This window comes from Onychomys torridus, chromosome 16 (assembly GCF_903995425.1).
Source record: "Onychomys torridus chromosome 16, mOncTor1.1, whole genome shotgun sequence".
Lineage (NCBI taxonomy): Eukaryota > Metazoa > Chordata > Mammalia > Rodentia > Cricetidae > Onychomys > Onychomys torridus.
The window spans coordinates 44998864-45020432 of record NC_050458.1 but is presented as its reverse complement, the minus strand read 5'-3'; the positions used below and the strand labels follow the sequence as shown (position 1 = coordinate 45020432).

Here is a 21569-nt window from a genome sequence, read left to right as displayed (position 1 = left end):
AAGAGTTGAGCAACAAAGCCATGTGCCAAGGAGTGACAGCTGGCTTCTAGAAGCCAGCTGAGGCCAAGCTCCCTCAGCCTTGATGTCAGTGACACTGACTTAGGACTTCCGTCCTCCAGAGTGTGTCGTTTTAGGCGGATACATTTGGGGCTATTTGTTAGAGCATCAACATGAGGCTCATCCACCTCTGTTGTGGAACTATCCGCTTGTGTGGTGGACACCTTCTCACTGGACTGGGCTCTTTTCTGCAGCTTTCACAGGGCAGCGGTGGGGGTGTCACAAAGGCTGCTGAATGATCCAATATGTGGATTGATGGTCACGTTCTCCATCCTGTGGCCTCCTCAGCCTGCACGATTGCACCAACACCCCCACATACAAGCTACCTGTTCATTCACGACACCCTAGGTCAGTTCTCTATTCAGGCAAAGGTCACTTCAGGCTTGCCAGCACGCCAGCACTTTCTCAGTAGCATAAACATCTTGAGGGGGCAGAAGGATTTCAGTCAATCTAATATATATATATATATATATATATATATATATATATATATCTTTAGTGGTGCAGGAATGAAAAAATGAGATTTGGATATGGTGGATTTGCTCCTTCAAGAAATGGTGTTGCAGCAGAGATGTGTACACACCCTTCCTAATAAGCCGATCCCGGAATCAAAAGATAATCCCGACTCTTACAAATACCCATCCCCCACCCAGGCCAGCCTTAAGACATCGAGCGAAGGGGGCAAAATCTGTGTTAGTATCATCAAGGGAGGCAAGCAACTCCAGAACAGTGTAAATAATACAACCCTATGTTGCTTAAACATTTAAATATATAGAATGTATATACCTGTACTCTACGCGTGGGTGATGTGTGCGTGTGTGTGCGCGTGTGTGTGCGTGTGCGTGTGTGTGTGTGTGTGTGTGTGTGTGTGTGTGCATATTCATGCAGGCCTGGGTTTAGGGGAAGAACAGGGCTAGAAGATCCTAATGGTTTTATGCCGGTTATGGACTGTTGACTTCTATATCTGTGTTTAATATTTTTGTTTTGCAAAGAACGAGACCATTGGCCTAATGGAAAATAAGATTAAATAATTTCAAAACAAATGGAATGGAAGGCTTCAAGAGGCGGGTTTCGCAAGGCGGGCTTCTTCCTTGAGGGACAGCTCCAGATCTCGCTTGCGCCTCCCCGGGTTCAATGGCGGGCGTCTGTGGCCTGTAGGTTAGTGGTGTGGCCTGCGGCCTGGAAATCCGAAAACAGATTTGACCACGAGGGCGGGTTCTGCTGAGTGACCCAAAGAAAGCCCTCTTTGGACTCAATCGGGGCTGCAGGGAGGTTCTCTTCCGAGACCTCTTCCTCTTAACACACCGCCCTGGAGGTCAGCTTGCAGGTGCTGCGCAAGACCGCGGTCGCGGCTGACCTGGGTCACCTCCGCCTCCACCACCCCCCCCTTCCCTGCGGTGGCGTTTTTGTTTTAACTCATCTGAACCGGTTACAAAACCACACTCCCACGAATACATAAATAATGGATGGGGTGATGTATTAAAGAAATCCCCACAAGGCCTGGCAAAGCTGCAGCGAATGCATTTCTGCTGTATCATATTTAACTGTTTGCAAACGTCTGCAGGAGGATGCACAGCGCCTGCAGACTCGGGGACTCATCGCACTTCTCTGTCCAGGGCCTGGCAATTCTAGCATGAGGAATTAAAAGGAGGGTAGGAGGTGGCAGGGATCCTGGCCCTTCAGGATGAAGCAGGACAATGTAAAATTGCACTGCACCTCACCCGGCCTGGCACCAGCCAGGCATCCCTCCGTCTCCTGCCAGGACTGCGGCGGAGAGGACAGGCCCCTTTAAGAGCCAGCGCGCGCCCCCGCCCCGCGAGCGCTCTTTTTCCCTAGCAACCGCCCCGGGGGAGGGGGAGGTCCTGGCAACGGAGCTCAGGCCCCGAGCGTCACGTGACGGCCCGCAGCTGGAACGCGAGCACGCGCCCCGCCGAGCGCCCGCCCGCCGGGGGCCTGAGCGCTGGGGCGCGTGCGCGAGCGGTGCAGCACCGGCCGCGGGAGCAGGGAGTATTATGGGCTGTGGGTGCCTCTGAGCAAGATGGAGCTGTCTGCAGTGGGAGAGCGGGTCTTCGCGGCCGAATCCATCATCAAACGCCGGATCCGCAAGGTGAGCTCTCGGCCCGGGCGGCCCTGCGCTCCCCGCGGCCGTGTCGGAGCCCGCGGGCCCTCGGGGCGCAGCGGTCCCGCTAGCCCGGCTCCCTCGGCCACCCCCGCGCCGCCGCCTCCTCGCGTCCCTGCATCCTCCCCACCCCCACCCCCTATTTTTTTTTTTTCCCTTTCTGTTTTCCAGGGACGCATCGAGTACCTGGTGAAATGGAAGGGGTGGGCGATCAAGTGAGTATCGTGGGGTCGGTGGCGTGGGGGGCTCGGGAGGCGGCAAGAAGGCACTTGGGCCTTGGGGGGGGGGGGTTGCGTGCTTGCGTCCTCGAGGTGTGCCTCTGCCCCTTGGGTTTTCATTTTGCTTTTCTGCTCGCGTGACTCGGCAGGTACAGCACTTGGGAGCCGGAGGAGAACATTCTGGATTCGAGGCTCATCGCAGCCTTCGAGCAGAAGTGAGTTGGGGAGGCTGGCCGGCGCGGTGGGGCGCCGTGCAGGGAAGCGGGAAAAGCGGGCTGGGCCGGGGAGTGGGGCCCGGGAAGGGACTCTTAATTTTTGGCGTTTCTTGGCTGCAGGGAAAGGGAACGTGAGCTGTATGGGCCCAAGAAGAGAGGACCCAAACCCAAAACTTTCCTCCTAAAGGTAACCTGGCCCAGCCCCAGCAGCCCCCTCTTGGGCCCCCAGCCAGGGCTCAGCACAGGGCCTGCAAGGGAGGGACAGATCCCGCCGCTGCCTAGGAGGGCAGGCTTTTCCAGAGGGGCCCCAGCTGGGCAGGGGGTGGTTGTGAGTCCCTGACAATTCCCTGGCAGCAGGCCGCAGCCAGCCCAGCCAGAGGGGCCTGGGAGTGGGGTAATCAGGGGTGAAACCCGGGACCGGGGGTGGGGATGGGCTCCAGGAAGCGAGTGGGTGAGGCAGGTCGGGGCATACTCACGGGAGGAGGTGACCAGGAAGCTCTTTCTGCTTTTCATCTCCCCCAGCCTTAAACACACTGGCCTGTACTGTGTGTGTTAGCGCCTTGGAGCTAGTGAGTATAGGCTCAGCTCCTGGCAAGCCACCCACCTTCCTGCCCTGTAGCTGCTCACCTCTCCTAGAGTGTATTCTGTGCCTTTCCCCTAGCACTTGGGGCCCAGTTTGAATTTGACCTTACATAACTTCAATTTGAGTCTGATCATCCAAATCCACCCTGGACTACCAGCTTTCGGGTCCTGAGTCTGTCTACCCCCAATCCTGGTATTTCTGGAGGTCCAGTGAAGATGGGGTGGGGCATGGTGAAACATAGCCTGTTTGCATTGGCGAGGGAGCAAAGAACTTCAGAGGAAGCCATCTTGGAGAGTTAGGGGTGTTTTGTTTTGTTTTTTGATGAGGGAAGAACAGAGCCTGGCACGAGGAAAGCAAGATGACCCCTGTTGTCCACTTAAGGCAAGGAAGGCTGCGGGTGGCCTCGTGAGGCCACCGTAGTTCCCCTAATGGACTAGGGATGCCTCAGATTTTCTTCCCAACAAATTTGGCACCAGAAGAACAGGAAGGGCTCCTTGGAGAAGAGACTGCAAGATGCGAAACCTCGTAATCTCCAGTTTGTCCAAAGCACTCCATGCTCGGTGGGGGCGGGGTGGACCAGTCCCGGTGACTCGGCCCTGCACTCCCAGCCAACGGACTGTGCGTAAGGGTTAGCCTTGGACCAAAAGCAAAAGTGGAAACAAAAATTTTGGTTTCTAAAATTCTATAGTTTTGCACCGCACTCCCCGCCCCCAATGGCGGTGCATCTTCAGGCATTAACGCAGCAACCTTAACCCTGATGCTTGCGGGTGGGGAGGGGTGGGCGGAGCAGCTGGAAGACTGGTGGGCTGTGTTGACAGCTCCTCAGCGCAGCTGGAGCGCCCTCTAGTGGCCAAGGCGGCAATGAGCTTGGGTATCAATTCTCAAAATACCCTTTTCTTAAAAGTTGTAAGTTTCTGGGCTGCCCACGGGCCCAACAGCGCCGAGTCCTCTGCCTGAATCATCTCCTTTAATATCCTCAACATCCCAGTGGAGTTGGGAGTACTGTCCCCATTTCACAGATGGAAATAGTTCTGAGTGAAGTTGAACACACCTACAGGAAAGTGGCTGAGAGGCGCTGGTGCAGGGGGCAGAGGTGCCCACGGTAGCATCTTAATCCAGCATTTAAGAAACAGCAGGACATATTTGTGAAGGGATGTAGAGGTAGCTTGGGCTGGACCTGTTGCTTTGTGATTAGGAGGCAGTTCAACAAAATGCACTTACCATTTTCTGCCAGGAACTATATACTGAGCGACATGGAAGCTGTTTTCAGATTGCCGGTCTATCCCCATTTCACACCCAGGAAAAGAAAACAGGTCAAGAATTTGCCCTCCATCACAGAGAGCTATCGGCAGTGTCCAGATGCTGTCTGTGGTGCATCCCAAACCCTGGGGCCACTTGTCAGGGTGCACTGACTGTGTTCTCTGCAGTGATGTTTGAAATTCACTAGGCAGACCCAGGTCCTGTTGTCAGAACATCTCAGCCTGAGGAAAATACATACCTTTTTCTTTTTTAATATGTGAGGGTTTGCATGTATGTGTGCCGTGTTCATGCCCGGCGCCCATGGAGGCCAGAAGAGGATCCTCAGAATTGGGGTTGCAGGCAGTTGTGAGCTGCCTTGTGGGTTCTGGGAACTGAACCGGGGTCCTCTGGAAGAGCAGCCATTGATCTGAGCCATCTCTCCAGCCCAAGGATTGTATCTTATGCAACACTGTTTAGACTTTGTAAAGTGGGAGCTGTTTCTTATAGACAGTCTGAATGCATACTTTAGGGAAATCTGATTTCTCAGAAGCCTGGCACCTACAGGTAACTGGCTTGTCCCAAGTACTGGCTGCCTCCAGATGTGTGGTCAGCAGGTGCTTTAATGGTCAAGGGGAACATTGTGGCAGGACCCATGTGGAGAGCACAGAAAAAGAGGATGAGGTCAGACCACTGTTTGTACACATCCTCCTACTGTGTGGAGCCTCTGGACTTCTGTAGGACCTAGCAAGTCAGTGTGGGGGCTGGGGAGATGGCTCAGCAGCTCAGTCCATTGCCCTACCAGAGGGGCCGACCCCCAAACACCTGTAATTCCAGCTTCGAGAGATCGGACGACCTTTTCTGGCTAATGTGGGCCTCTGCACATACACATTAAAAACAGAACAGGTCGGGGAGTTGAGGTGAGATGTAGCAAGTGAATGCCGGACCTTCGTTTCTGAAGAGATCCATTAACTCCCCTGGGGATGTGGCTGGGAAGGGGCCTTGTCGAACTCAGCTGGCTGGAGAGGCGCTCCGGGAGCGCTGTTCCTACCTGAGTGCTGCCACCTAGTGTCGGTGAGTGTTGACAGGGAGGCCCCAGCCTGGGTGCAGAGCTGACGGGGACAGTTTAGGCTCGTATACAGGCTATGTCTTTGTGTTGATTGAGCATCCGGTGTGTGGGGACTGGAAATGGGGAGCTCTCCCAAGCACAGATTGCTCCTGGGGGGGCCTGGCAGATCAACCATGAGACTGAATCCCTCCTCTGCCCCAAAAGTCTCCCAACTAGATGAAAGCAGTCACAACCTAACCAGGTGCTTTGCCGGGCTGGAGGCGGAGTATTAAACTCCGAACTCTTCGTCATCCTTCCCTACTCCCATGTTTAGCCACAGCCGTCAGCTCTGCCGCTCTCTGTCCCCAGCCAGTGTCCCACCCTGGCCTCAGGAACTGCTGGGTTTCCGTGTCTGGTGGGGTCTGGTCTCCTGCTGAGCCACCTGTGTCTCTAGAGACAGCAGCAGCTCTGGGAGGGGTGCCATTCAGAGTAGACCTGAGCGGCTGTTCATCCTTCTCAGTGAAGGAAGGGCTGGCCATGGAGAAGTACGTGTCTACTGTCCATTCTAAGTCTTCTGGCAGGGGGTGGGTCAGCGTGGAACCAGAGTTCCAAGAGCCTTTGGAGTGGGGTTCCCATGAGGTAGCTGTTGAACCCTGGGGCTTTTCAGAGCTCACACATAACTCCGCTTGGTTGTCTTGTCTTCACCAAAGGCCTAGGCTGGCTTCTGGGTATAGGATTTAGGATCCCCAGGTATGAGGGCAGGGAGGCAGGCCTAGGGGCTGGGGCAAGGGCCTCTCTAGAGGTGATGGTCATCTGTGGAGTCGGGTGGGGCTGGGAGGTAGGAGGAGAGAGGATTTACTTCTGTCCTCAAGAATTGGCCCTTGGAAGAGTCCCGGGCTTGGCTGGGATCCTTCATGGAGGGTTGGTTCTCTCACAGGGTCCCTGTCATTGTTGCTGAGTTAGCAAAGTGGCCTGGAGCAGCAACCCCCCCCCCCCCATGCACATGTAGTGGTAGTGAAAAAGACCACGCCTTAAGAATTGCCTGGCTCCGGTTGTAGACAAGTTGTGGCTTCCTTTCTTCTTTTTTAAGAGTGCCTTTGGGTTGGGGATTTAGCTCAGTGGTAGAGCACTTGCCTGGAAAGCACAAGGCCCTGGGTTCGGTCCGCATCTAAAAAAAAAAAAAAAGAGTGCCGTGTAACCTAGGCTAGCCTCAAACAGACTGTGTAGCTGAAGATAACCTTGAACTTCTGATCCACCTGCCTCCATTTATGGAGTGCTGCTCCATTATGCCAGGCGACAGGTTTATGTTATGTTGTGCTGGGGAACCGAGGGCCCATGCATGCTAGGCAAGCACTCTTCCATCTGAGCTGCGTCCTCCCTTCCCACCTCCCAGACCTGTGTGTGTGTGTGTGTGTGTGTGTGTGTGTGTGTGTGTGTGTGTGTGTCTGAAGGGTCCTAAGTCACTGATTGTTCTGAGTAGTCTCCTGAATATATGCTGACTGAGCTCAGGGCTATCTGGCTTAGAGGTGTCCAGGGGTTGCTATGAGTCTTGAGGTCCCACCCATGCCCCTCTGCCCGCAGGCCCGGGCCCAGGCGGAGGCCCTCCGCATCAGTGATGTGCATTTCTCTGTCAAGCCAAGCGCCAGCGCCTCCTCGCCCAAGCTGCACTCCAGTGCCGCGGTGCACCGGCTAAAGAAAGACATCCGCCGCTGCCACCGCATGTCCCGCCGTCCCCTGCCACGACCAGACCCACAAGGGGGCAGCCCTGGCCTGCGCCCACCCATCTCGCCCTTTTCTGAGACGGTGCGCATCATCAACCGCAAGGTGAAGCCCCGGGAGCCCAAGCGGAACCGCATCATCCTGAACCTGAAGGTGATTGACAAGGGTCCGGGAGGAGGCAGCCCTGCGCAGGGTGCAGGGGCGCTTGCCCGCCCCAAAGTCCCATCGCGGAACCGGGTCATTGGGAAGAGCAAGAAGTTCAGCGAAAGCATGCTGCGCACCCAGATCCGCCACATGAAGTTTGGCACCTTTGCGCTGTACAAGCCCCCGCCCGCCCCTCTGGCGCCCCCTACCGCGGGCAAGGCTGATGTGGCCTCCTCCGGGCCTGGGCTGCTCATGGCCACCCCAGCAGCTGCCCCTTATGACGCACACAGCTCCAGCTCTTCCGGCTGCCCCTCACCCACACTGCAGTCCTCTGACCCAGACGATGCACCACCCAAGCTACTACCCGAGACCATGAGCCGATCTGCTCCCAACTGGCGAGAGCCGGAGGTGCTCGATCTGTCCATCCCTCCCGAGGCGGCTGCCACTGGCCAGCGGGCGCCTCCCGATGCCACTGCTGCCGCCGGCCAGGCGCTCCACACAGCCCTGGAGCCCACAGGTGCCTGCTCCTCCGAGCCCGAGGCTGGGGACTGGCGCCCCGAGATGTCGCCGTGCTCCAATGTAGTGGTCACAGATGTCACCAGCAACCTCCTGACCGTGACCATCAAGGAATTCTGCAGCCCTGAGGATTTCGAGAAGGTGGCTGCTGGGGTGGCAGGTGCTGCAGCGGGGGGTGGTGGCACCGGGCCAAGCAAGTGAGGGGCTTCCCCAAGGAGGGAGGCTTGGGGGGGTGCCTCCTTCCTGGAGTCATCTTTGTGCTCCCACCCCGTCCCTGCCCTCAGACCCGTTTGCCTGTGCTCTGCTTGCCTCAAATGGCTTGGTGTTGACCTAGGGATGGGGCTGGGTAGTCCTGGACCTGGTTAGGGTTCTGGTAGGGCACAGGAAGGAAGAATTGCTCCCTGGTGTCCCTGGCACTGTCCCTGACTGTGCCGGTAGGGCCCAGTAGGTGGCTTCTGGGGAAGCCCAAGAACTTGGGGTTCAGGTCCCACCCACACCCTACCCTGCCTCTCCTAGCTTGCTTCTTGCTGTGTGTGCAGTGTTCGGCCTTGGTGCTATCTTAGCGGCTTCAGGGCCCCTAGGAGATTCCCACCTAGGGTGGGCACAATCTCTTAGTGCCACCTGGGACTGAGTGAAGGATGAGGCCGGAATGAGGCCCCTCTTCACCACACTATTGAGGGTGGCAGCAGCTGGGCCAGAGGCCCTCTTCCCTGCTTGCCTATATCTGGACCAGGCCCACGCAGATCTTGTGTCCCACACACCCTGTCTCTATCCAAAACCCCCTTTGAAGGTGGAGGGGCTGGCAGACATGGCACCCTGCCGCAGCCTCTGGGCATCTGAAGGCCTCCTCCGTTTTCTACCAAAGGTGCTGGAGGAACCTGCTGTGGAAACTTCTGGCTGTGCATGTGTGTTTACCCTTGGCTTGTTCTCGAGTGGATCCATGTGTGTGCTGGGAGCAGGGTTTCAGGCTTTCCTGCAACACCCCTTACCGGTTCCTCAGAACAGGGTCGCTGAAGGCGTGGCCTCCCTTGCCTTAGCCAGGCCTGGCACAGTCGGGTCTGTGTGGTTTGTCGTGGAAGCCACAGGCCTCTCCTCCAATCCCAGGTTCCTGGGGGACATGGAGCCCTCAGGCCCTTCACACTGTGGCCAGCATGGTGGGACTGTGTTGGGGGAGGGTCCAGATCCAGCCTCCCTCATTGCAGAGGTGTGGAGGAGAGAAGGCCTAGAGACCTTCCAGGGGTCTTTGATTTCTCCCACCCACCTGGCTGGCTTTGAACTGCTGAGCTTCCTGGCCTTCTAGCCTGTTGGAAGACTCTGGGTGCCTTGGGCAGCCTCCGTTGTCCTCTGCTGCTAGGAAACCGAGGCATCCTCGCCAATGGCAGAGACCAAAGCCCCAGTTTCAGGCCAGGTACCAGGAGAGTGGGCGGGCCAGTGGGGAGAGGGAGGACGCCTGTCTCCAGGCGTCACTAGGGACCCCACTGGCCTCCCCTTGGCCTGGGATTCACTTGGATGTTGAGTGGTATGTTCCTGTGTGTAGCCTGAGCTGGCTGGCTCCTGGTGTACATGGCCCTGGTACCTTGCTCAGAGCATGGTGAAAGGCGGAACCAGCTGACCTGAGGACAAGTATTCTGGTCTTAGGAGAAGACGTTCTTCCTTCTCACCCCGCTCCCAGGGTCTGCAGCACAGCCCCAGCCCTCCTTCCCCCAGGGTATGAAACAGGGGTCCTCACAGGGTTTGGGGGCCACAGTCCAGGTCCCGCCTTACCCTGTGTTAACCCCAATACCGTCCAAGTGCCAATTGGCTTTTCCCCCAAATAAGGGCTGGTATTTCACCTCTGTCCCCAGAGGCGATTTCCCCCTCCCCCTTCCCCAGGTGAGCCACCACCTGGGTGCCAGTTACAGGTGTTTGCGGAGACCATAGAAATGTGTTTTCTGAGAGTCTGTGTCATTTGTGACCTTTTTTTGTAAAGAAGTTGTGTTTTCAGAGGTGATTTTATGACAGGAACGTGAAAGAGTTAGTTTTGCAAAAAATGAAAAAAAAAAGAAAAAAATTTTAAAAAGTTAAAAAAAAAAAAAAAGAAAAAAAATATTGTGGGATCCCTAAGAGTGGGGTGGAGGAAGAAAGTTATTTAAAGAGAACATAGGAACACAGCGATTGCACGGGTGAGGTGGCAATGTTAGGGTAAGGTGGAGGCCTGAGCTAGCTGGTGGGTCCCAGGGTGAAGGCACCATAGAGATGGCCATGGCTGCCCTCCATCCTCGGCAGCAGGCATGGTAAGTCTTCTCTGGTGACCTAGGAACAGACTTCCACTCCAGTCCTTGCTTGAGAGGAAGGGGGACAGCCAGTCCCCAGGGAACTAGCAGGAAGCTCAGGGGACAGGCAGGTGTTGGTCGTGGGATGCCTTGGGGACTGGATTCACTGTGCTTTTCCCCAAGGAAGACTCCTCATCCACACGCTTTTACTTTTCACTACCTTGCTGGGTCCTCTGGTTCCCAGTAACTCCACCGTCACCCTAAAGACCCAGAGACACCTTTAAGTTCCCCTGGTTTGAAAAGGGATGCAAGGCTTCAGAAAGCTGCTGATGGGGTTACCCCCTCTGTGGATGCGGGGAAGGCATGGGATTGCCGGTGAGCAGAAACTTTCTTCCCTCTCCTGGTTAGCCTGGAGTGAGAGGCCTCGGCCTCCACACAGACCCCACACAGCCTTGCACCATCAGCCTGCTGCAGGCCCTCCCCACCCTTGCTGCTTTTTGTTTGCCTAATTACCAAGCGGAAGTTGCAGTCCGGTGTGCTTTATTTTTGTATGTGAAATGACCCCCTCTGACGGTCATGCCCTGTAAATGCACCCTTCCCACCCACTTGCCAGGAAATGGGAGTAGGTGAGTAGTCCCCAGGGTCTTGTTGGGTTTTGAGATGGAAGGTTGGGACCCATTCCTGTTGAGTGAGTCCCTCTGGGAGAGGGCTGTACAAAGCAGCAAGACCTCCATACAAAGCACTCTGGGGAGTCCAGCTGCCCACAGCCCCCAAGGGAGCAAAATGAGCCTCCTTCCTCTGGTCAAGTCGCCCTTGCCTCAGTGGGAGGGGGTGGAACGGGAGGCGTGGTCTCTTTCAAAGGAGGCTAAGTCACTTCACTGGGGTGCTGCTGGAGGGCTTAGAGCCCAGACTGCCCTGACCTTGAAAGGGAAAGGTGGGGACTCTGGGGATGGCTATTGCCCAGGCTAGAGACTCAGCCCTGGCAGAAACGAGGTCAGTCTGGGCTTAGGCCAGCCTTTCTGGCCTCTGGGGACCTGAGAGGCCACAGCCCTTCCCCTTACTTTTCTGGTTTGGTTGGTTGGCTTTTTTCCTCCTTTGTTTTGTTTTGCACTTCTATGGATGACGGAACCCAGTCTGGTCAGCTCTGCCCTTGGGTTCCAGTGCACTAGGCCAAGGTGGCCTCTCTGGGGCTTCTGTGGTTCAAGGAATCACTTTGTAAAAGATAAGAGAAAATTTAAGGGTTTTACTTTTGTTCTGTCTGCTTCTCCTCTTGGTTCAGAAAGCCCAGAGAGTGGGGTCTCAACACCCCTTCTGACAGCCACCACCGAGAAGCAAGAGCAGCTGCTTAGGTGGGGGCCAAGGACCCCACTTCCCAGCCTATAGGTCCCTCCGTCCTTAAAGGACTCAGGACTCCACTCCCACTGTATGTAGAGCATCAGTAGGTGATGGAGCCAGAGGGTCTGAAGAGGCCAGGTGGAAGGGGTCCAGTGCTGGGCACCCCTGTGCTGAGGAGCAAAGCAGGCATCTTTTCGTTGGTTTTAACTTAAAGACACAAAGGCCTAAAGAAATATGTATCTTATAAGTTTGTTTTAATTTTTGAGAAGCTCATTTGATGAACCGCACGAATGGATTCTATATATATATATATATAAAATATACATACATAGCTCTATATCTGGGGACGGGCACTGTCTCTCTTCTCTTGAGTTTTAAGAATGACGTGTCTTTCTTTGTCTGTGGTTCAACCATCCAGCGCCCAGCTGGTTAAACTTTGCCTCCAGTGGTTAATGGCGGGAACATGGTAAAGCTAGCGGACCGACGAAGAAGGGGTGGGGGCCCCAGTCTGCCCTACCCCTTGGGAAGGACTTCCGGTGGGGAAGGTGGCTTATTTTGGATGTGGATGTGTTGGGTAGGTTCTGGGCCAGGGGAGGGCGGGCTCGTGCTGATCACTCTGTCTCGTTCGATTTGTTCTGCTGCTCTTCAATATTGTATCGATGCCAGGAAAAGGGGGTGAGACCTCTCTCACCCCCAAATAAATTGTCACATTCCGAAGCTAATCCCAGCCCCCTGGATGGGGTGTGTCTGCCTCATTTCTTCTGGTTCCCATGGCAGTGTTTCTTCTTTTGAAATGGTCTCTAAACCCACACTGGCCTCATACTCGTCTCCTAAACCAGGATTACAGGTGTGAGCCACTGTGCTGGGCCAACAGCAGACCCAGGTCGCCGAGGGGGCACAGCAGGTAAGAGGCGTTTGCTGTGAAACTCTGCAACCCGAGTTCAAGCCCCAGAACCTACATAAAAGGAGAAGGTGAGTAACCAACTCCACAAAGCTCTCTCATCTCCACACTCAGGGCGTGACATGCTTTATTTACCCTTACACGAGCTTCACACGCACACATAAATTAAGGGGCTGGAGATGGCTTAGAGGTTAAGAGCATATAATGCTCTTGCAGAGGACCTAAGTTCGATTCCCAGCACCCATGTAGGGTGGCTCACAGTCATCTGTAATTCCAGCCTCAGGGGTATCAGATGCCTCTGGCCTCCAAGGGCACCCGCACCCACTCATGTACATATACATGCATAGATACTCATACATGTACCTTTTTTTTCTTTTTGTTTTTTTTAAGTAAATCTAAAAACTTACTGAGGGTAGAGAATCATCTATGAGGATAGTGTCAGCACTGGGTCGACCCTCAACCCTTGCAGAGCCCTCCCAACTCCCCAGCCAGCATGAACTGTAGGTCCAAAAGGCACTTGGCCGGGAACACAGGCCTACTGTTCTTGGAAATATGGGTCTTGAGTAGTAGGCACGTGGCGGGAGTGGAGAGCTAGGGGCCAGCACCCAGAAAGGAAGAGGTCCACGACTGTCTTGTCACTCTAGAGCCTTGGGGCACGTAGACCTGAGGGAATCCATGGCTGCCTTGGCTGCTGCTCCCTGCAGTTTGGCACAGTGTGGTCAGAGTGGGGTCTTTTACACTTCTCAATCCCGTGAGCCATCCCTGAGGACATGAACAGACAGCAGCCTCAGACATACTTCAGCACTGCCCTTGGTGAGCTGCAGCACCCCCGCCCCCCAGGCTCCATCCAGCACATTCCATGAACACCTATTGGTTAGGTGTGGCATAGCATCATTCCCCTCACTTCCCACTCCATCCCTATCATATCCATGTCCAGCCTCTTCCATGCCTCCCCGCCTTGCAGCCCCTGTGCTCCTTAGCCTGTAATCCCAGGACGAGGGAGGTAGAGACAGGAGGATCCATAGGGCTGGCTGGGTGGTCTGTCTAGGCTGATTGGTGAGCTCGGGGTTGAATGAGAGACCCTGTCTCAAACATTAAGGTGGACAGTGACAGAGAAACACATCTGGTGTTAACTTACAGCCTCTACAAAGAGGTAAGGAGATATGGCTAGTCTATTCAGTTCGGAACACCTTGAGAGGGAAATTAGGCAGAGAGCCCCAGGGGGATATTTATAAATGGCTTTGAGGCTGAGCCAGTTCCTGCCGACCCAAGCACCACGGGAGAGAGCCTTGAAGTCTGTTCCCAGTGCTCCTCAGTACTGTTATCACCCATCTTGCAGAGACCACCAGGGATTAGATTTTCATTCTAGAGGCTACTACTGGGCAGCTCAAGTGTCAGCCATGGTACCCCTTGTCCCCTTCCCGAGCTCATGCCTTCCATCATTGTGAGCAGCTGAGTAACGTGAGGCACATGAGATGAGGTATTTCGGGGGGTCCCCAAAATTTGTCCAGAGGGTGGATCCCTAGTCTGGGGCACGATGGCTAGAACCTTCTGTAATAATACAAAATATTAGAGACACTAGGTAAAAAGCCACAGGCATCTTTTTAAATACTCAAGTTTCTAAGATATTTTTAAAAGAAAATCCCTGGAGTGTGGTGATGTATTGTGTGTCCTAATAAAATTTGTCTGAAGATCAGAGAACAGAAGAAGCCACTAGATTAAACATAGATGCCAGGCAGTGGTGGCACACATTGTTAATCCTAGCACTCAGGAGGCAGAGATCCGTCTGGATCTCTGTGAGTTCAAAGCCACCCTGGACTACATGAGATTGATTCAGTCTAGGAGAGAAAGAGAGCCAGGCAGTGGTGGCACACACCTTTAACCCCAGCACTAAGAAGGAAGTGATATTGTGGGTGGAGAAAGATATATAAGGCATGAGGAGACAGGAACTAAAGCCTTTTGGCTGAAGCTTTTTCAGGCTGAGGAGTCCTAGAGGTGAGACGTGGCAGTGGCTTGTTCCTTTGTCTCTCTGATCTTTCAGCATTTACCCCAATATATGGCTCCAGGATTTTTATTATAAAACCAATTAGATTACGTACTACATCTGGCGCCTAATGTGGGCCACGAACCCACAACCCTGAGATTAAGAGTCTCATGCTCTAATGACTGAGCTAGCCAGGTTACACTGGAGACCAAAAACAAAGAAAAAACAAAATATCTGAGCAGCAGGTAGATGTGGTCCTGTGGGCAGGCTGTGGGGTGGTGGGGTGGCACTTGTGGGGACAGAACTGAGGCAAGACGTTGGCCTCTGGGGACCTTGGTAGCTAAAGAGCTTGAACTGTGGATTCAACAACCAGGGCCCAAGCCAGGGGTCACCTCTGTGCAGAGGCAGTGCTGGGGGACTCGGCTCATTCCTGACTCTGCCAGAAACACACAAAAAGACTCCTCTCTGGAGAGATAGTAACTCTAAACCTTTGCTGGCATGAAGTTAAAAGTGCGAACTTGTATTTTTCACACAATCCCAGAACTCTCAAATTGAGAAGTTAATATAAAAAACAAACCCGGGGTGGAGGACACCATAGAGCAAGTGGGGATAGCAGAGGAAAGTCTCTTTGGAGCGCTGTGCCCACCGCATAGGCCACATGGGATTCTCTCTGAAGAAAGTGCTGGTACCCATGAGGTCACAAGCCAAATGGCAATACACAGCAAAGGCACAAAGACAGACATAAAGTGGTAAAGGGTTTGGGACCCAGCACTTCTGAGAGTCTGGAAAGTGCCCTATCACTGAGCTATATCCCTGGCCCAGTTTTGACCCAGGGTCTCACTTAGATGCCCAGACCAGCCTTAAACACACTCTGTAATGCTGGTGGGCTTTGAATATGATCTTCCTACCTCCCTACCTGAATTTGAGACTCTAGAACTACTCTGCCAGATCTGCTCCCAACATATTTTTAAGTATTCATTGAGGATTTCAAAAATTAACATGTCTGTACCAAACAGGACATAAAGCAAATCTCAGTAAAATTTTAAGAATTGGCATCACGGATAATATTATTGGATCAAAAGTCAATAGCAGTATCCAGGGCACTGTGGTATAAAGATAGGCTAACGGGACAGGGAGCAGAGGGCCCAGACAGAAATGTTCATTTATAAGGTCAAGTGATTTGTTTACATGTGTGTATTTGTTGTGTGCCACGGGTGCATGTAGAGGTCAGAGGACAACTTTTGGGAGTTGGTTCTTTCCTACCTTGTGGGTCCTGGGGAACAAACAGTTCCTCAGACTTGCATGGCAAGCACCTGTACTTTCTGAGCTGCAGGTTAATCCTAGTCAAATGACTTCTTACAAAGGTACCCAGCCTAGTCAACGGCAGAAGAGCTTTCTTATCTCCTTTTAGACAGGCTGTACTGAATTTGCGGTGTAGCCAACAATGACTTTGAATTCCTGTACCACCACATCTGGTTTATGTGGTGCTGGGCATGGAACCCAAAGCCTTGTGCATGCAAGGCAAGTGCTCTACCTACTGAGCCACATCCCCAGACCATTTGTCTGTTCAATGAATGAAACCATCTATTTGCAAAAGAATGAAATTGGATCTTTAAGAGGTAGACACACAAGGCAGCTGGAAAACTTTGAGGGAGCCCCAGTGGTATAGTCATCTAGTACACAGTATTTAGATGAACTATGTAAAATCCTGGGAGCTAGAGAAATGGATCAACTGTTAAAAGTACTGGCTGCTTTTGCAGAGGACCCAGGTTCGGTTTCTACTACCTACATGGTGGATCACAACCATCCAGAGCCCCAGTTCCAGAGGATCTGGCGCCCTCTTCTGGTCTCTCAGGGCACTGCATACACATGGTGCACAGACATATATGAAAGCTAAACACTTTAACACCCAGGTCTAAAAAAATTTTAAATACCGTTGACAGTAAAATATCAACCCTCAAAGGGGCCAAAAAAGGCAATCAAATATCTGATAAAAAGTCAATACCCAGAACACACAGAAGCTTTTTAAAAATAATTTATTTTTATTTTATGTGTTTTTGTGTTTTGCCTACATACATGTATGTCTGTGTGAGGGTGCCATCTCCTGGAAGTGGAGTGTAACTTACAGTTGTGAGCTGCCATGTGGGTGCTGGGAATTGAACCCAAGTCCTCTGGAAGAGCAGCCAGTGCTCTTAACCTCTGAGCCATCTCTCCAGCCCCCAGAAAATTCTTAAAACTTAATGATAAAATAATAACAAAAATGAATAAATCCTGAATAACAACTGTTCCAGGCATGGCAGAGCACACCTATAATCTCAGTATTCCAGAGGCTGAGGCAGGAGACTGAGACTCCCAGGCCAGCCTGGGCTACTTAGATACATTGTCTCAACAAAATAAAAACAGATGAACAACAAAATGGACAAAGGACTTGGACAGACAGTTCTCCAAAGAGGGAAGAATATGCAGAAGTCCAGGAGGCCCAGCATGGTCTGCATCAGTGACCATTAGGGGGATGCCAGTACAACTGTAGTGAGGGCTGGGCTGTGTCGCTCAGTGGGTAGAGTGCTTTCCCAGAACGAACAGGCCCTGGGGTTGATCCCAGCACTGCATCAACCTGGCGTGGTGGTCATGCCTGGTGTGGTGGTGCATGCCTGTTGCGGTGGTGCATGTCTGGTGTGGTGGTGCATGCCTGGTGTGGTGGTGCATGCCTGGTGTAGTGGTGTATGCCTGGTGTGGTCATGCCTGGTGCAGTGGTGTATGCATGGTGCAGGCCTGCGACCCCAGCACTCAGGAGATGGAAGCAGGAGGATCAGAAGTTTCAGATCATCCTGGGTTACATATCAAGTTCCAGGCCAATCCTGGGCTACACAACACTCTGTCGAAAAGGGGGAGGGGGGACCTCCCAACTACTTTAGAAAACAGCGTGGAAGATGCTTAAAAAGTTAAAACTAGCCTGGTGGCGGTGGCACACACCTTTAATCCCAGCACTTGAGAGGCAGAGACAGACGGATCTCTGTGAGTTCAAGACCAACCTGGTCTACAGAGTGAGTTCCAGGACAGCCCGGGCTACTTAGATACATTGTCTCAACAAAATAAAAACAGATGAACTACATAGTGAAACCCTGTCTTGAAAAACAAAACAAAACAAAAATTAAAGCGAATCACCATAGGATCTGCAGTCTTTCTTCTGATGAACTCTAAAGCAAGATCTTCAAGTGGTAAGTGTTTCCTCAGACCAAGAATGGCACAAATAGCAACACGAAAATGTAGAAGTAACCCAGGGGCCATCAGTGGTGAGTGAGGATGTAGAATGTGATATCTACTACAGTAGGACACTCTTCAGCCTTGATAAGGAAGGTAAGTCTGCTACAAGCTACAACAGGGAAGGCCCTTGAGGACTGGATGGTAGGCAAAGCAAGCCAGCTGCAGCAGGACAAAGTCTGTGTGACTCCGCTTGTACTGAGATACTTTTGTAGAATGGGATGGGGGGGGGGGGGCACTTTGGGCAGGGGAAGAGCTCTAAAGGTGGTGGTAATATGGCATTATAAAAGCAGCTGAGTGTGGTGGCTCATGCCTAGAATCCCAGCACTTGGGAGGTAGAGGCAGGAGTATCAGGATTTCAAGGTCAACCTTGGCTACATAGAGAGTTCAAGGACAGCCTGAGCTACTAAGGCCTTGCCTCAAAAATAAACAAGAGGCCTCAGGAGGTGGCATAGACAGTAATGTAATTGCCATTTGAGCTTGAGAATCTGTTTCCATCCTTAGCAGCCAGGGCAGAGCAGAATGCATTGAGGAGCACTTGTGAGCCCAGCTCTGGGGAGTTGGAGACAGGTGGGTCCCTGGAGCTCACTCGGAGCCAGACTGACTAAATCAAAGAGCTCCAGGTTCAGTGGGAGACCTGTCTCAAAAGATGAGGTAGAGAACACGGCTGGAGAGATGACCCAGTAACATCTCTTCCTGCTCTTCCAGAGGACCTGAGTTTGGTTCCCAGCACCCACATCAAGCGGCTAACAACCACCTGTGACTCCAGCTCCAGAGGATTCAACATCCTCTTCTGGTCTCCACAGGTACCTACACACTTGTGACATACAGACGTACACATAATAAAAGAAATCTTTAAAAAATCATATAAGGCGAAGGGCCAGTGAGCTGGCTCAGAAGGTAAGGCTCTTGCCAGGCAAACCTGACCTCTTCTGAACCATGTAAAGCGGAAGGAGGGGAGCAATTCCATAAAGTTGCTTTCTGATCTCCATTCTCCACCATGGTGTTCATGGCCTATGGACTACATACACACATAATACACACATACACACATCATACGTACATACATCATACACACATACACAACATGAGTGAAATATAGTGCTTTAAAAATAAGGTAGTGGGCCAAGTGGTGGTGGCCTTTAATCCCAGCACTTGGGAGGCAGAGGCAGGTGGATCTCTGTGAGTTTGAGGACAGCCTGGGCTACAGAGTGAGTTCCGGGATAGCCAGGGCTGTTACACATAGAAACCCTATCTCAAAAACAAAACAAAACAAAACAAAACAAAAACAAAAAAAAACCCAAAAAACAGCAACAAAAGGTAGCGAGTCATGGAGGAAGATGCCTGGTGTCAACCTCTGGCCTCCACACATACACGCTCTTCATCATGTGTACACACATATAAGAACACAGAAAGCGGACAAACAGCACAAAAGCATTTAATACGGCTGAATGACATTAACACGGCGGCCACCTTCAATTTCATGCTTTGTGCTTTCCATTGGAAACAAAATCAGTTCCCAAGAAGAGGACTGAGAAGCACAGCTTCATCCATGCACCAAGTGTGTCGCTGCTGTTGTTCACCAGCTCCAGCTGCCTCCCGGATGTCTGTCATCTCTGTGGGACTGAGATCTGAGGGCAGCGTGACAAAGTCTAACAAAAGGCCGTCACTCAAGAGCCCCACATCTGATCTGAGAGTTAAAGCTAGATGGGACCAGGTCCCCTCTTGTCCCTCAGCTGGGATGGAGCCTTCATTAGAGAAACTTGGGACCAAAGTCTTTTCTGCCCCTTCCAAAGGCTTTGTGAGCTCAGAGAATGGCAAAGGCCTGTGATGGTTGGCTGTGGCCTTTATGAGTAAGTGGGCCTGGGGAGTGATCTACAGAGCAGAGAGCTGATGGAAGCAGGACAGGCTGGGTGGCAGGGGTTCTGTGCTCTGGGAAATAATGACACCCCCTGCCACGGCCTCTGCTCATTCTCGCTTTGTGGTCTACGATGGGGTCATGAGCAATAGTGGCTTTGGTGTCCCAGGCATTCTCTGTCACAGCAGAGGCTCCTGGCTGTTTGCAAAGAGCCAAGATGCACTCTGGGAAAGGCAAGCATGCCCCTGTCCCCGATGGGGGGTCACAAGCACAGTTGTCATTTCCCTGGCTCCCTTGGAGACCTCGGCTACCTCCTGGAGCTCATCACCTCCTGCTTCTCAAACTCAGGTGCCGTGAAGGGCCTCGTCCAAAACTCACGTGGCCTAGTGGGAACCTGCTGGTCATCTCTCACCAGACCTCAGTGTTCCTTTACTGTGGAGGAAAACAGGTTGCCTGGCAAGCTGGGTTGTCTGGGAGTGTGGAAGGAGATGGTAACTAAGAAGACAGGTCTTCCAGGTCTGTGGTCAGATAGGACTGCTCCTGGCATCTGGCTCGATGTCCCAGCTGCTTGGGAGCAGCTAACACTGCCCAGTGCCACCACAAACAGCTTGAAGACAGCAAAAAAGACAGACTGGGGTCTCTGCCCTCTGTGACCTCAGCCAGGTCAGTTACCCAGACTGTGCTTCCTTCTTTATCTGGCAAATGGGGACAGGGCTTCCTCTCATTAAAGAGAGAACATGCGCAGCGTGGGATGTGTCAGGGTTGGCTCACTATGAACTACCCGGCACACAGTCCCTTTAATGCCCAGAGAAGTCCCAGGCCCTGTCAGGCAGGTTTCTGAGAGATAGCCCCAAGCTTGGGCCCCTAGCAGTCCTGCTGAACATTCACACCATCCCGATAACAAGATTGCTGGAGCCAGACTGTCTAGCAGTGTAGAACCCATGGCTCATCTCTTGCCTGTTCGGTGCCTTGGATTCCTTATCTATAAAATGCAGAAAGGGTCTGGGGCGATAGTTCAGTCTATAAAGTGCCTGCCTCGAAAGTACGTTTTCAAAAAGTAAAGTGGATCAAGCTCCCCCAGTTTGTCCTTTGACTATGCATACCTGAACATACACAAATAAATAGATGTAATTTGTAAACAAATATAGAAGTGGAGAAAGGTTGAGGAGACACCGGCTGATGATGTTTGGTCTCTGCACAATTACACTTACCTGCACACGTGTACACACCCACACTAACAAGTATACACCTCCATCCCCACAAAAAACAAACAAACAAACAAAAACCCAGGAAAGGACAGTGAGGTCCCATTCTTCATGGGGTTGCTGAGTGCCAGGCTCTGATAATGCGTTTGAGTCTTCCATTAATCCCCATGGTGCAGCCATTGAAGCTGGAGACAGGTTGCCCCGTTGAAGCCAAAAAACGCTTGACCTCGGGGTCCTTGCTCTCAAATATCCTGTGCTACCTCAGTGTGAACCCCTTAGGTCCCACATTCAAAACATAGCTCCCGACCACATGTGGCCTCCTGAGGCTATCTGACTCATCCCCTTTCCCTGGGAAGCCCAAACCATATTCCTCCTGCCTGTGAGTCATTCCTTCCCAGCCAGCCACCAGCATCTGTGACTAAGTGACCCCTGTGTGGAAACGTCACTCTGAGCTATCACTTCCTCTGCAACCTGCTGTCCCCCTCCAGTCCAGACCTCCAGTGGATGCCTTGTGCCCACTTCAAAGTGTGGACTTGCACAGTAGGGCAAAATGTGCTTTCTTCCTATCCCTTGACCTCACGTGGCCACAGAGCTAGGGAGCCATCTATGAGGTGGGAGGTCTAGAGGGCTGGGGTCTTCTTAGGGACAACTAATGCCACTGTTTCCCAAACCCTCTCACTTATCCCTGGAAGTGAGGAAGCTGGGAACAGAACTCAGGATCTGTCCCTTTTCTGAAACGGCCCATGAAGCAGGGATGGGCTTCTTTGGGCTCAACCTAGACTCCCAGTGTTTGGGGGTCAGTAGGGAACATGTTTTTTTCAGGTCCCAGGATGAACTTTGGAGAATGTGGCTGGTTTGAGAGCTATTTTTTTTTTTAAAGAAATATTAGAGGCTGGAGAGATGGCTCAGTGGTTAAGA

The 21569-nt window shown here is 52.6% G+C and overlaps 2 protein-coding genes across 2 annotated transcripts in view; both read left to right on the top strand.

Moving 5' to 3' along the window:
• The first annotated feature begins 1921 nt into the window (after positions 1 to 1921).
• Cbx6 (chromobox 6) lies at positions 1922 to 12164 on the top strand. Its single transcript, XM_036208588.1, has 5 exons — positions 1922 to 2164; positions 2348 to 2391; positions 2544 to 2609; positions 2730 to 2796; positions 7058 to 12164. Exons 1-5 carry the CDS (start codon positions 2096 to 2098, stop codon positions 8054 to 8056), a joined length of 1245 nt encoding a protein of 414 aa, XP_036064481.1. The 5' UTR covers positions 1922 to 2095; the 3' UTR covers positions 8057 to 12164.
• Positions 10091 to 21569, top strand: part of Nptxr (neuronal pentraxin receptor) — a 36920-nt gene continuing 25441 nt past the window's right edge. The window contains exons 1-2 of the mRNA XM_036207596.1: positions 10091 to 10128; positions 12282 to 12346. Coding sequence (XP_036063489.1) covers positions 10091 to 10128; positions 12282 to 12346 — 103 coding nt within the window. The remainder of the gene's footprint in view (positions 10129 to 12281; positions 12347 to 21569) is intronic.

What these genes read in the sequence shown, in the direction of transcription:
- Cbx6 (XM_036208588.1), top strand. Translation starts at nt 2,096, where the DNA reads ATGGAGCTGTCTGCAGTGGGAGAGCGGGTCTTCGCGGCCGAATCCATC. An exon ending in TCAAACGCCGGATCCGCAAG is followed by an intron (nt 2,165 to 2,347) that starts GTGAGCTCTCGG and finishes TCTGTTTTCCAG; the next exon opens with GGACGCATCGAGTACCTGGT. An exon ending in CCAAAACTTTCCTCCTAAAG is followed by an intron (nt 2,797 to 7,057) that starts GTAACCTGGCCC and finishes CTCTGCCCGCAG; the next exon opens with GCCCGGGCCCAGGCGGAGGC.